At 42.3% G+C, this 16,217-nt stretch overlaps 1 protein-coding gene across 5 annotated transcripts in view; it reads left to right on the top strand.

Moving 5' to 3' along the window:
* Positions 1-16,217, top strand: part of znf521 (zinc finger protein 521) — an 89,932-nt gene that overhangs the window by 43,458 nt on the left and 30,257 nt on the right. For 4 of the 5 annotated variants that reach the window (XM_028593502.1, XM_028593501.1, XM_028593499.1 and 1 more), the window contains exon 5: positions 79-163. In XM_028593502.1, the coding sequence (XP_028449303.1) occupies positions 79-163 (85 nt within the window). The remainder of the gene's footprint in view (positions 1-78; positions 164-16,217) is intronic. The other variant, XM_028593500.1, reaches the window with a different exon arrangement.

Here is a 16,217-nt window from a genome sequence, read left to right as displayed (position 1 = left end):
GTGATTTCTAGTGTGTAATATAATTTGTTATCTAAAGTTTATTATAATAATCCCTTTCCTCTTGGTCTTATTTTCCAGAAGAAGACATACCAGTGCATCAAATGTCAGATGGTGTTCTACAGTGAATGGGACATCCAAGTCCATGTGGCCAACCACATGCTGGGTAGGAGATAACTCTTTTTGTTTCATTCATTATGGTCTCTGTTGCACTCCTGGAACAAAGTCATAAAAGTGCTTGTTGTGTAATATCTATGTAAATATGTTTTTTTTTCTACATTGTAGCATACATTTAATCAATGTGGCTTGTAGGTGTGCGATTTAAATGTTAGAGGGAATGATTTTATGTGATCATCATCGAAACAATTTACAAATCATTACAGGAATTTCACCAAATTTCACAACTAGATTTGATACTTTTAATTAAATTTCAGGCATAGTCTTTTTATACTTTTTAAAAAGGTGAATCACATACAAAGGACTGGTGTGATATATGTAATGAAATATTTGACCCTGTCTCATTCAGGCTCACAAGTATCTGGATCACATCACCAAATAGGTGGAATTATTTTAATATTTTGACCATCAACTGCATCCCCAGTGTTGTGCATTTATAAACCCATTGTATTCATTTCTCCATGCATGTGAATGGTATAATATAGTACGTGTGCATGCTTGTGGAGCAGAATCTCTCCACTTCAAACCACTCTGTATGGAGGTAGTTTGAAGTAGTGGAAATATACAGATTATTGAAATATTAAAATACCAAAACAGATTTTATTCAAACAAAAATTTCAAATATTATTCCATAGTTTTTGAAAAATCTCCACATTGCTACTGTACATTATTTTGTTTGTTTGTCGTGCCTCCTCACTTAAGTAGTCTGTTCTGATGACTGAGATCTGAATACAAAACTTTCATGCTCGCTGCATTAATGACGTCAAATAAACTGAAAAAATGGATATTTGATTTTATTACCTTATGTATCATAAATTTATTCCAAATTTCTCATTTTCTTTCACAAGATTTCTAAAGAAAGAGTGCTGGTGTAAGACTAAACTCCACATTTTCAAAATGTCTTTTTACTTTTGGTTGTCATTTGTATGCAGGCAGAATAATTTGTAGAGAACAGACAATTGGAAAACAGGTTGTCTTGCCTGCAGTAAGTAGGCGTCTGAATTCCAGTCTCACGTTCCTTTATTCATTCATTTATTCAGCTCGTTTGGCGGCTCTTTCATTACACTGCATTATCTGTTGTCTTCAGTGGGAGAGAGACTCATTGATCTGGAACCAAACCGCCTCTCTGTTTGGGACACGCTTCTAGGCGCAGGTGAATTTAAACACGGTGGGCAATTCTATCAGGACCGGTAGGCAATTCTATCAGGGACCCACTGTTTGTGCATAAACAATCAGAAGCATGTGATTTGTGATTTTGATGCTTCGGTGTATTTGCAAAGGAGAGAGACGAGCTGAGAGTGTGTAGGTGTGTATTTTGTATTCATCTTTGCGATCTGCTCACCCACTATTCTACTGGGGGTGCCTAATACAGTACCATGCCAGCATTAGTCCTTTCTCTTGCAAAGGCAGGCACGGAGCACACTGGGAGGGTGGAAAACAAACCCCCCTACTGGTTATTTTATGTCTGTCAGCCGCACAAGCACACAGTTTCCCCATAATAGTGGAATTCAGACAGCTTAAGATAACAGGAGGATAGGTGATTGGGTTATTGTCTGATCTCTTACTTCTCTGATATGCCATTGCTTTGTATTCAACATGATCACAGGTTTCATCAGACTTCTCAAAAGGGTTTCTGTTAGATGCATTCGTTTGATGATTTCTAAAATGTGAAGAAAACAAAACTCATTGTAATGAAATTTTGGTAGGAATATGAAGTTGTCAAAAAGTGACTGCATTTTTAAAACAAACAAACAAATATGAAACCGAATCAATTAAAGAAAACATATTTGACTGAAGAGGTATAGTATATATAGCTTCTGAAGAATTGGTCTCTTTTAATGTAGTATGGGGTTAAATTCAATCCAGCCTGTAATCACTGCAAAGCCAATTTGGGCCAAAAACAGAAAGAAAAAAGAAATACTCATTTGGAAAAGCTCTAAATACCTTCTCTACTGAAAAGGGGACACTTTCTCCTTTTAATGGCCATCTGCACAGGAGAGGGGAAACAGGGGGCTGGGGTCATCTCCGCTCAGCTGTCAGCGTTATTAGCGTAGGTAATGGAGCAGACGCTGGATTCATAGGGGTGTTGTTTTCATCCATGCCCCGCTCCATGGTGTCAGTTCACACTGATAACTCTATATATAGTGATGTGCCGTGACATAACCATAGTGCTAAGTGTATGGAACAACAAAACCTGAGCCTGTCTCACCCAGACAAGTCCATTTTAGCTGCCTTTGTAATGCAATAGTCTCCCTAAACCAAGTGCACTCAGCCTCCACCCTCACCTCCTCCGATCGGTCCGAGGTGCTCGTGGCTGCCTCTTCTGTACGTCTGCCAGCACATTTTGATGCACGGATATTACACTCAAACGATGAGGGTCCTGTTTCAGACATAAAGCGCAGCTCCGTTGCCCAGCTACTCAACATTTACTATGATAAAAGAGGTAAATGAAAGGGAAGGAGGTGGCCATGGGTGCAGAGGGGTGTGTTGCAGACCAGCCCAAGCCAAGTCTGTGAACGGCCCCACGTGTTTTAAGATGGAGGCCGCAGCCTGCTAGGGCCCAGATGGATCAGTACACATTTGCTGTACAGCTGGTCGCTCTGTTTGGGGACCTGGTGTGATACTCCTATGGAGAAAAAAATGATATCGCCACCATCCAAGGAGCAATTTAATAGCAGGCCAGAAGACAGCTGGCCACTCTTTAGTTTAGAGTTTTTTTGGCATGGCTCACTTACAGAATTGAGGGTGTCCGATTTTTCTCTAGAGACACACAGATTTATACAGCTTTCAGCTGCTGCAGTCACTATCAAACCTTTTATTTATATTTTTCTTTGAGATTAGAAAACAACAACAATCTGTCATGCAGTTCAATTTGCCATCTTGATCTGTAGTAATTGCATTGGAAATACAATATTTTAAATCACAATGCTTTCACAAAGTGTTTTTTAAGAGGACCTTTGAAGGTCTTTCATTGACACAAAAGCCTGTTTGGTTTTATCAGCATGCCATCATGCCACCCCATTGCTTCACTTTGACCCCACTGTAAACTATGACATTTGGAGCCTCAGGGGGGGCACGTTTGGCCCATTTATCGCACTGTTTCAAATGTCCCTGTGTGAATTTTCAGAGCCCTGACATGTTTTGAAGCGTGGGCTCTGTCTTAAAGGGTTGTAAAAGGTGAAAAGGGTTTTAGCTTTCCTGTTATATCTGCTTTCAATCCAATTCTTATCTCACTCCTGTCCATTCCAAGCAGCTATTGCCAAGGTGGCAGTGCTCAGAAGGACAATTGTAAACAAACAAACCAAACCACATCCCAGAAAAGTGTTTTTGGGGTCACCTCTACGGATTTTTTGGGTTGGTGACAGCAGTGAGCTTGAAGCCAAGTCAGGGAGGAGCCTTCTCTCACAGAGAGGAGCCGGTGGCCTGGTCGGCCCAGGCAGAGGGGGGCACTGGAGGGGTGGAAAGGTTCGGGGGCGGAAAGGGAAAGGCACATTTGCTGTACAGCTGGCCGCTCTGTGTGAAGCAGGCACTGTGGGCCGTTACAGAGCTGGAGAGGAGAGAGAGTGAGAGGCCTTTAGCTCTCCTCTAGTTTCTCCTCCTCTCTGTTCTCTCGTTCTCCTTTCCCCCCTCTCTCAGTCCACTATCGCTCCATTTTCCTCTGCCTCAGTAGCTCTCACATTTTCATATTAATCGTGCTCCAACCTGGCAAAACATACTGTGTTGGCTGTCAGTGGGGGGACAGACAGGAGGCACACTGTAACAGTATTTGAAGCTGGAAGACTTGTTTTGTTTCTTGCTAAAGGCCGCAAATTATCCTTGACACATATCCTCTTGTTTTGGGCCCCTAGAGCAACTTGGCCAGTGTTTGTTGATTACATGGTCTCCATCACTGTCTCTGCCCTGGTGGCAACACATTTACTACTCTATTAAGTGATTTTTTTCTCCTGGTGCATAAACAGAATTTGGTATTTTCCTTCTTTGTTTCTTTTCCTATAATCCTCTTTGATTGGGTATGTGTTATGTTCCCTTAGTTTCTGGGACTCATTCATAGAGCACACACACATGTAATCTGCTAACAAACATGGCCAAACACTCCTTGTTTGACTCCTAGGGGGCTGGATAAGAGTCAGAACTCAATAGACAACACGGCACAGGAACAGGATCAATCTTATGAAATAAATAAGAGAACAGGCTTGGACCAGCCAGTGGAAACAAAGGAATCCATGTGTGCCATATACTGAGCGTGATATCTGCCTGCTTTTATTAATTGGTGATTAATAATGCCTCTCTTTTCGTTAGCGCAGTCACCTCCCGTGCAGTCAAGTGTGTTGCTGCTAATATGCAATTATGCGCACCTTACTGCTCGTTACATTATACCTCTCCCTGACTAATGTGGCCTCCATGAGGAGAATAGAAAACAGTGAGCTGCAAAAAAAAAGAGCTATCAATAAGATTCTCACATTCACTGTGTTACCTACACCTCTCTGGATGGAAAACAAAAAAAAGAAGTGTTGTACAAAGTTCTCAATGTAACCAGGAGACTGCATTAAAAGTTTTACAGCATTGCAGAGACTGTTTTGCTCTTCCCGGTGTTTTTGTTGTAAAGCAGGGGTAATTGACATCACCATGGGGATGCTCTGTTGCTAGGCCAGACAAGCTCAGGCTGATGTGGTCCTTATATATTGATTTTCCTGACATTTCCCCACACTCCACAGACTAGGCCAACATGTGAGAAAATATCTGATGCTCTCAGTTCATACAGCCTGTTTGTACAAACTCTGAGCGAACACTTGCTGCCCCTTACTGCATTGCAATTGGTAGGTTGATGTCACCATGGTGATGTCGGGCCAAATTCCTCTCAGTGATTGGTTGAGCTGTGCTCATTTGTTGAGCTAATCATTCTATGCTTTAGAAGGATTACCTCAATACATGTCACAAGCTAGATACAATGTTACAGATTTGTATAAATCCTACATTTTGTCTTTGAATTTAAAGATATCATCTAATGAAGGAATCACTGGTGTACTTTTTGAAACCTCCTATCCAAGTCTAGTCAGGGACTTAGGCGACCTGAATAAAGGTAGGCTCTTCCTGTGCTTCTGACTATGTTTTATTGATATACAGGAGGGATGTCTCCTTTAGAGTGTTAATGCCAACCCTTGTTCTAAAGTGAAGCCCATAAATACTGGATGATCAGAATTAACCTCTGCATTGCTCCACTTCCCCATGGTCTCTGAGAAGTCACCAAGGCCGTAGGTGCATGCGCACCCCTGGTCTGATGGGGTTGCTTAGCAGTCTGACTGGAGGGGGGGCTTATGGGAGAAGTGCAAACAGACAGTCCTGCCTTAGTAAAGGTCAGAGCTGCAACCTACACCTCTCAATTCCCAGCTTGGCCCTGATGGGACCAGGGTTCCAAGCGTGCCTAGAGATGCTTGTGGTAAGGGAGAATTACAGGGAGAGTGAAGTGGTGCGCTACTGCTGAACTGCATTGCTTTTAGAAGTTGTCAGCACCAATAGCAGTGTGACAGATTTGATCTAACTTTGTGTGGTGGCTCTTACTTAGTTTGTTTTTGGAATGACATGCATGCTGGGACGCCAGTAGCCATCATATGCTACTGAATAGGAAAGAGTCTCAATGTTGATAAGTACGCTTCTTAGGTGTAGAGAGATTTGTTTTCGAATACAAACAGACTCCAAAAGAGTACACCAAAAAGTTTTAGCTTTCTTTATGATGCCCATTGGTGGTTTTACAAAGTACCATGTAACGAATTACTATCCTCATTGAACTTGGCTGTGTGAATGGCAGACAGGGGAGGAGAGGGGAGGGGGATAGGGTTCTGAAAGGCCCCCCAGCGTCAAAGCCTTAATAATCATGTGAGCAGCGCTGGACTTCATTACCCTCCTGTTCAACAGGCCGAGTGCCAGCCTGGATTGCTGGCTGGCTGTGGCAAGGTCAACGGCGGAGGAAAAACCAGTTACTGTGTTACTCTGGAGCGGAATGGAGAGGGGCGGCCATCTGTCAGCTCAGGCCTGCCATACCCGCAGAGCAAATGGACACGGGCGGCCAGAGGAGAGGCCACAGACACCCATAGAGCGAAACCCAGTGAGCATAACACTGAGGCATGGACACAGATCCAGCCAAAGAGATGGGCCTTGGTACTACTAAAACACATATATACACACACACATAGCGGAGAAGATAAGGCTATCTCCAAGAAATTTGGCAGCAGGTTGTGTGTGTTTATGCATGTTTGTTTTTAGTGTCAGCGCACTATTGGGCCCCTACTGTTTTAAGTCCAGATGGCAAACCATTTGATAAAAAGTTGATAATAGTTTTGCTTGGCTTGCCGACGGTAAATGTTTTAATCCGTGTTCTCTTATGGAGACAAACACCTTGTGAATCAAAGTGCAGAAAATATTATCATTACCTTTAGACCACATTTCTCATTTCAGCTGGGACCACAGGCAAGTTAGGGATCTGGTGGAAGCAACAAAATAAAAATCCCACCATTACTCTATATATATATACTCAGATGTCACGCTTTTCCATACCAGACTCTAGTTTTAGTGTTTCACCTTGCTAGTTGTTTGTCGGCGTCTGAGTCGCACTATGTGAGGAGGACCTTTACGATGCCCTCTGGCCAAAGTGGAAGAACCCTGTGGAATGTTCCAAAGCTCTCTAATAGGTTTCAGGTGCTGCGGGCCACTGGCCAGCCCCCCACCATCACCCCACTCTGTGTGTCTTGTGTGATAGGACTCCCTGCTCAACAGTCAAATCACCAGCATTTCTCCTCTAAAAGAGAGGGCAGAGCTACGAAATGGATACCCATCATTGTTACTGTAAAATCTTTGCTCATCTTTGCTATAGTCCATTGTTATTTACTCTTTCATTGGTTCACTTAGAGCCTTGTGCCTCTCCTCTGACTGATCTTTTTGTATTTAAACAGTATTTCTTACACATATGGTTGAAGTTCAGGCAGAAATGCAATTTGCATCTCTTCCGTCCCACAACTCAGCACAGCTGAAGTTCCTCCTTGTTTTCCCTCCTGCACCAAGAGTACCGACCCCCCGGCTTGAACGTCAACATGCTCCGGAAAACAGGGAGATGGTCCTGGGCAATTCCCCCCCACGTTAATGGAAATCACACAGGAACTCCCTGGATGAAAGCATTATTAGTTATTAAGGTTTAATGTTGATATCAGTGCTTATATGTTTACTGGAGTGCATGGTGCTGCTAATGTGGAATTGTCTGAGAGGTGCAGATTTAGTAAGGAATTAGTGTACACCCAGGATTTAATTAAGGGGATCTATTTCCATCTTGTTAGAAAGAGATAATGTGAGTACTGCATGCATCATAGGTTACCATATTAAATGCTGCTTCCTGTAACAGCATTATATCAACTATAGTAGTGCTTGTAGATTATAGAAAAGAAACAACAATATATATTTGGCTGGAAGAATTGTATCTTTAAGACTGCTTAAAGCACATAGGCTCTCACTGTATACACGACACATTTTTAAATTTGAAATAATATTTTGTTGTATTTTTGTGTCTCTTAATGTGCAAACACAGTGCTAAAACACACCTGACATTCATTAGAGATAAAATTGTCACACTTCCATTTTTTCATATGTCTCGTTCCATTTCCAGCATGACAGTGGACTGTGAACACTGAAGTGACATGGCCTCTTTGTCTCTCCATTTGTCCCACCGCTGCCTAGAGACGCAAACCTTAAGCCACTCACTCTCTGATTAATCTTTAACATTTATAATTACTAATTAAGTTAGTAAGAGACTTTTAATGTAGTCTTCTTTCAATGGGGAGCAGAGAGGACAACAGATCATTAGCTTCAATAATGAACGCGGATGAGACACATAATGGCCTATGATAGGTGAATACTGACAGTTATAATAAATGAGGCGAGTATATGGGAAATGCTGTAGCACTTCATGGATTCAAAGGCACCAGCACACAAGGTGGTGACGTACTCCAGTAACTCCAGAAAGGTCTTAAAATATGAGAGATAGTTTGTACTAATTAAAACATATATCTGTAATACAGTCAAGTCTATATTAGCATGCAGTATGTATAATGAATATCTGCAGTGGTAATTGTGTCAACCCAAGTTTCAAGTACAAATTTTATTTATTCATTCACTCTGGTTTCATTGAGTTTTTGGCTTCCCTAATGTCTTCGGTGTATCTCATTATCACATTATTACATTAGTGTCTGCATTATACTGGTGGCTGTAAGTTGCTGCCCATTAAAAGAGTCATTTCATCTCCGTTTTTTTACCTTAACGACGATGCTACTCTGGCACATTGCGTGAGCCTTCCCACTTTGGGGAAGGTGCTTATGCCATAATGATTATTATCATTAAGAAGATATTAATGTGCTTAGTGTTTGCGACCCAGCTGCTCATCATGGCCTGAGCTCCCTGTCGGGGAGTGGAAGAGAGCTGCTGCCAAAACGGACAGTGCACGTAGGCCACCGCCCACCTGTCCAGAGGTTTCAGGGTCAGTGGAGGGCACACCCACCTACCTCCCTGCCCTCTGCTGAATGGATGGCTCAGAACATAAAATTGGAGTAGATGAATTGTGTTATGTGGGATGACGATAAAAAAAAATGCGCTACTGCGTGAATTCAAGTGATTTCACCTCAGATTGTATCTTTCTCATATATAATGTCAACATACATATTAATTATAGTTATGTTACTCTGCTGTGAGGGAAATGTGTGTTTTCCCTGCAGAGATACAGGCCACATAATTTGTCATTGAATTTCCATTTTTTGCATAAAATCAGAGTTTTTTTTATTATTTAGTTGTCTTAATTAATTGAATCAAAAAGACTACAAAATTCTTCACCTTTATTGTATTCTAAAAGAGGTACAGTGACATGATGATGTGTGATGAAGCCTCATACACACGCACACACACACAAACACACACACACACACACACAGATAGATGTCGTGGGGCTCAAGGCAGCCTGGCTCTGCCTCCTCCAGTCTCTCAGTTTCAAATTGCTGCTTCATTAGGACTTGGAAAAGAAACCCATGGTTACATTTAATCAAACGAATCGGTATGGCAGACCCACATAATCAATCACAATCCTTATCCAATATGCTACATTCTATAACTACCAAGCTGGCTTGGAGAAAAGTCAATTATGGCCCCTCTCTCTGCTCCTCTGACGAGGTTGCTGTGATATTATACTGTTTCTGCAGTTATTTTCATTATGTAAACATACTGTAGACTGTGTGCATTGTACACACACAGCCTGTTCCTATTCATACAGTCATTTCATAGTTTTCCTTTTTATACTGCTAGTTCTTGTATGATACACGGACTGGGGGTTTGTTGTAGAGTATGATGTGCCATATCTGGAATAATCAAATTAACTATTAATGTTTTTTGCTCTCCAACCAACACTTATGTTACACAGTCAGTGATGTTGTTCATATTTCATATGTTTTGTGTCCATATGGATCTGATCTCACTGTCTCTCGTTTGCAGTTCTACTTTCTCACCCCATATTCCTGAATACATTTATATGAACGCAAACACGCGCACACACACACGCCTACATACAGAAACTATGAACATGCTCACATACTGTATACACACTCATCACTGAACCCATCAATCTGTTTTTTTCTCCTATATTCGTCTTGTGTGTTCTAACCCTACCTTTTCATTTCGACGCTCAGTCTTGCGCACAATCAACGCGCTCCACGTAATACACACAGGCAAGTTAAACACACACAAGCACACACACACACACACAAGGTAGCTAGGTTGGTGGGGGCCATGGCTGCAGCTCTTCTGCGCAGTCCCAGAGTGGCTCCCGGGGCTCGGCTGCCAGTTGTTTGCCAGCGTCTCCGGGTGGAATTCATTCAAATTAAAGCGGTGGAATGAGGCCCGAGTCCCAGAATGCCTCGTCCCTCTCCTTCATCAGCATTCCGCCGATGAGAGTAATTAAAGCAGAAATTAATTCTGCTGTAAGCAGAGGAGCCACAGAATAACTGATATTAGAGGCTGGATGATGAATGCTTGGCATCAAGGGGGGTCTCAGGGGAGGAAGGGGAAATTCACAGATCTCTTTTTCTTTCTTTCTTTCTCTCTTTCTTTCTTTCTTATTTTCTTTCTTTCTTTCTTACTTACTTTATTTATTTTTCGATCGTTCCACTTTGCCTCTCTTTCGCTCTCTTTGCCCACTCCTGTGTTTTTATTCCTTTGGTTTATGTTGTCTACATGTCTCACATCTATGCGTTTCTCTCTGCTTACGTACAATTTGCCCCTTCTCATCTTTTTCTTTCTTTCATCCTATGTAGCGACATTTGTCCTTCTGCGGCACCTAAAGATTGCCACAGAGCCAAAGCCATTGGTTTTAAGCATGACTGAAGACATTGCCACTAAGCCTCCTCTGCTCAGTAACAATATTTCACATTCTGTCAGCATTGGTGCTCTCATTTTCAGTCAACAGGCATGTTAGAGTGTACTGATGCTGAAAATGCAAGCGCTTTGTTGTTCGTCAACAGAGGCCAAAATGGAGATTGCTTTTCAGGTGAATTTTAGGGCACACTATTGTGAAGAAAATAGAAATCAATGTAACTGTTAATCAGAATGTGAGCAACCATAGAAATATACAATTATTGAATAGACCATGTTTATAGGGTGACTTGGAGCTAAACTCAGTGTATTATTTTCAACACCAACTGTCTTTTTACTCAGGCAGAGTTTGAGATTGAACCTTGAAGCTCTCCAGATGATGTGATATTCTACCCAGGATGATTCAATGATCCCCCATGTCCCCTGGCGCTTTATTTTTGGAATAGCACATCTTTAGCAAGAGCAGTCACAAGACTGAAAGACAAACAACTAAACTCATGAAACACTGAGGGTGGATGAGGCTGTCAGTGAGACTGTTTCCTCTCTTAGAATCAAATGGAATTGAACAAAGGTTAGCTCTTTGGGGCTTTATGGTAATGTGATATACGATGCTGCCATGGAATTTGCCAATGCATGTCTTAGCACTGTCTGGCTCCAAGGAAGGAGTGAATGGTAATTACGCTGACCTCTGCCCCTCCCTCTCTTATTCTGCCCTCTGGGTAAAAAGCCCGAGGAGGCAATAAACAATAGATAGATTTGTCTTGTTTGTATTGCAGCTGCCCAACTCTTAATGACACGCGAGATTGGTCTCTATTTTGAAAATAATACATGCCAAGATCTGCAGGTAGTTGTATTGTATAATTAATTGCTTTGTGCTAGAATATCTCAATCAGATGTAAATGAATGGAAGCTCAACCTGAGAGGTACTGACTGTTATTAAGAATTTAGCAGGCTGGCGTGGAGTTGAAACACAGAATGAATGATTAGAAACCATAAGGGTTCCAAATATAGAGGAGATGCGAACTGTACACAAGGGCTAAACCAACCCCAAACCAGTTGATGAAGCCAGGTAGGGAGGCTGAAAAGCCAAGAGAGGCCTCACTGGCACTGCCCAATAATGCTTAGTCTTATCTATAGGGACAGACGGGCTGTCATTTTCCTGCTGTTTTTTAGCTAATGCTAATTATTTAAATAATATATATATATATATATATATATATATATATATATATATATATATATATATATATATATATATATATATATATTATATATATACCATATATATATATATATATATATATATATATATATATATATATATATATATATATATATATATATATAATGGTTTCATTCTAAAATACAAGATATACTTTTTCGAATTTGCTATATCAACTTCAACATTATATACTTGGAAAAACATACTGTTCAACATACACATCTGTTCCTTAAAAAATAAGTTATTTTATAAGCAGCCATGTTACAGTGATACAAACAAACTAAATATTATTGCATGATGTGCTGAACCGTAATGCCAGTATTCAATATGGGAGGAAAATAGGTGGAATTCATTTAGAATTGTGGATGTCTAATATTGCAGTGAAACTCAAAAGCATAATATTATTCCAACCCCAATCTTGCATGTCATTTTGTTGTTTCTCTTTCCACTCTCATTTTTTCTTTATTCCTTCTTGATGATTTGAAGCATGAAGCAGAAATAGTATTCATACAGTAAAGACATTTCCTCTAAATTATTTAGTAATGGTGCCTTTTTATAGACATAAGGTTTACCTATGGACCTAAAAGCTTGGTACACAGCAGCAGTTTTCAGAGGGTATCTTTGCAGTGGATCGTATTGCTGTAGTGCATGATATCTCGCTCTATCATTTAGAATGGCAATGCCGTTATTAAAAGGGAGGGCATATCTTGATGTCTGCCATCCTGGAAATGACAGCAGCATTGTTTGTTTGTCTACTTTGTTCCGCACACCAATAAAAATACACTCAAAATGAAACCTTGGTGTAACGATGACCTTAAACGCAATGACACTCTTTCCCATAACACTGTCCTGTCCAATAGTCCAGAACTCCCCAAGAGGCCTTACAGCAAGTCTAGGAGGAACCAAATGAGAGAGAAATCGATTACTTTCCTCTATCCACTGTCTCTGCCCTGGCTGAATTACTGAAACAAGATGCTGCACTTAGAGGAGTCTTTGGAGAGGCAGAGAGAAAGAGATGTGGGGGAGAGAGAAACACTTTTAGGGACATGGGTGCCATTTAGACCAGGACCATCTTCTCACAGAAAGCCACTAAAAGCAGTGAATGATCCTCTTCCTGTCCCTGGCTGGGAGGCGGTTAGCCTCCTGTGGTTAAGTGAATACAGAACATACACTCAGGTTTGAGGTCAAAGCAAGATCATTTAAAAGAATCTTAATTTCGGAAGTCCAAGCATACCAATCATACACATATGACTGTATCAATTCATCCTTAACTTGAGCTAGGCATATTGCATTTAGACCAGGCCACATGGACCCAATCTGATGTTGTTTTGCAGATTTCCTAATGTCAGTTGGGTGTTTTTTAACATCCACACCAGGTTTTATTGTCTGAACTATGAAGATGAAAATGAATCCCGCTCGTTTGGTAGACAGAACGTGGTGCTTAAGGGACCCAATCCCTGTAAGTGCCATTAACTGGAAATTGCCATTCACATATTCCAGTGGTTTGATTAATTACACTCTCTCATGTGCTTTCATAAAGGCCCAATGAAATATGGGGAGCAAATTGCATTGTGTTCCTGTATCCTGTTATGTAAAAGCAGTTTAATTATTGACACATGTTTTGCCACCTGGCAGGGGAAAGGATGGTTGGACATGAATAGAAATCATACAATAGATGTTATGGACGGGTAGAGCTAGCACTTGAGATGCCATGTGTTTCCGTATCTGTGACTCATTTCATGTCCACGTTTTCACCTCGCCTCAGGTTCTCCTGCTGAATCAGAGCAGAAGTGATCAGCTGGATATGTCACAGTTGTAAGGGAAGCATTTTGTGAAAGTGACTGCCCTTAAAAGACCTGTCTAACTGTGCGGGAGGACTGCTTTTTGAAAGGTCTCATCTAATAAATATGTAGTTAAGGAGATATGTTGTGAAGGCTGCACAGTCTCTCTGGGGGATTAAAAGATCACTTTGTGTGATATCTTAAGATAGCTCTTTTTGATCTGTAGTACAGACTTAGACACTGCTTAGTTACTGACACACCGCTACTTTAAACTCAAGGAAGCATTGTAGGAAGACAACAATCAAGTTTGCAGTTTTACCATTAATGTCTTTATTCCCCTTTTCTCCCTTTTGTCTTTGTTCCTGGGCAGTGTTTTCCAATAGCAGTGCCCTCTACTGCCACGGAGACTAAATAACATCAGAGTCAGGGCAGTGCCTCCCTTCTGTTGTATCCAGTAATACTTAGGCTCCACTCTACTCTGTATTCTACAGTGTATGTGGAGGTATTAGCTCATAAAACCCTCCTACTGTCATATGAACCCACTGCCGTCCCTGAGCTCTATATGAACAGCAGGGCTCTGATACTTAGTCCCAAGCTGTTCCTGTTTGCCCAAAACGATCAGGCCTGGCCTCGTGCTCTCTACCTGCTCTAGTTGACTGGGCTGTGTAAGTTAGGTAGGCAGTCCCTGTCTCCATCCCCCTCCTCCCTCCCAATATGCACTTGGACCCGGGCTCAGGCTGCACCTTTTGTGTTCCACAGGGATAGGGGGGCCAGATGGAGGAATTTGATTAACCAGCAGTGGAGGACCAAATGTTCAATTGGATACAGAACCAGTTGGAAGGCGGGAGGGAGCGAGGGATGAGGCAGGGTAGAGGGAGAAATCTAAAATGGCTGGTCATGTACACCGGCCAACACTTTCCAAAGGGGAGCCCAAACAGACACTGAGGTGTAGTAATGCAGAAGCCCTTTTCCAAGTACCAGCTGGGCCTTTTAGGAGCCTCTATCCCCACAGCAGACACTCGGCAGCCTCCGAGCAGCTTGACTTTACCATATGTGGAACTTTTTTATGCTCCACCTGGTTTCCCCAGGGGACCTGTGCCGCTGGGATGCCAGAGGCAGGTGAATTGCTCTTAATGCAAGGCACTGAATCACTGGGCCAACAACATGAGGGAAGTGCCTAGGGAGTGGAAATGGATCTGCGGAAAGGCTGGCGCGGACTGGCGCGACCTTGGAGCTAGTGCCCGCTGCGCAGCCGAAAACGAGGCCGTGGAACGTGTCATTGTGCCTCCACTCACCACACACCTCCACTTTGATAATATTCACAATTGTATTTTTTTACAAAGTGCTTTTTTAAAAATGGAAGTAAATCCATTTGTAAACCCTCCCCGCTTCCGTGTAGAGCTTTTGTACCCCTACCTATGTTTCTTCCTGTCTCTCCCGTTTCCCTTTTAGCTGTTTCAGATAGCAATCTATTGATAGAGATTTTACAGTATTGGTTTAGTAAATGCAGTGTGACTGTATTCTGCTATGTCACAATCTAATGTTTGCATGCTTCCCTTGCAAATAGTAATTTACTCTGCAATATCAGCTGTTGTTCTTCTGGTTAGTGATGGATTTTATTTTCCTACATAGTTTAGACCATCAGGATAGGTAGGTCAGATGAGGGAGATTTTTGCCTGGACAGTGGGGGTGTGGTCACTCTCCTGCCTGCACCTGTCTCACTGAGTCTGTGGCACAAAGCCAGAGGTCAGGGGTCACCACAGGGGGCTGTCAAGGTCAAAGGTTTATCACTCTCCGAGGGGTCCTGGAGCCATCACTCAGACCCTACAGTACACACAATCTGCCCAGTTGAGTTTTTTCTTCCCGCATTTTTTCTAATCCGTCCAAATGGCTCAGGCAAAACTCCTGACAGCAGCAAGCGAAACAAACTGTGGGGTGTGGAGCTCTAAGCCATCAGCTGGAGATTTCACTTTGAAAAGATTCCCTTTTACTCACTGCCCTTTCCACCAATCAGAGGGCCCGCCAGAGTCCAGTCACCCAGAGCAGCTGCCCTCTGACCCTGCCAGCGGTTGTTGGTTTATTTTGTTTGGGCATTTTAGAGAGGATGGGGCTGCTTTTGACAGGTCAGGCAGCAGGACTTGGATTAGGTCTTTAGCAAAGACAGCCAGAGAGGGAGAATTTCACAGCTCGAGAAAAGGCTCAAACTACCCCTAGTTGGTGTTGCAGTTCCAGTATTACGCTCATATTGCTGTAGTTGTTGTCATATTCATTGAGACATGTGGAAAATGGCCCATTTTGGGGGTAAAAGAGGGGCCATTCATGCAAAGTCAATTCCATCAAGCAGACAGAAAAATTCCTTGATACCCCTATTTATGCAGCTGTGCCCTCTGATCAAATTACACCAACCTTCTTGCAACAGCCACACCTCCTTCTGCCCCATTTGCCGGTGCCCCCCCTTCCCCCCCACCAACCTCCTGAATGTGCCAGGATCCTCAAATGGGTCTCCCATTCATCAGGGAGAATGGGAGAGGTGAAGAGACATGAAGGGGCACGTAACCCAGAGTTACACCTACCCCCAGTAATTGGGGCAAAACCACAGTGCTTCCATGGGTCAGAGCCGGGGCCTGTCATGTGAGGGGCACGTA

Source organism: Perca flavescens, chromosome 12 (assembly GCF_004354835.1).
Source record: "Perca flavescens isolate YP-PL-M2 chromosome 12, PFLA_1.0, whole genome shotgun sequence".
Taxonomy (NCBI): Eukaryota; Metazoa; Chordata; class Actinopteri; order Perciformes; family Percidae; genus Perca; species Perca flavescens.
Note: the sequence above shows the minus strand (reverse complement) of the source record. Positions and strands in the feature narration are given on the sequence as shown.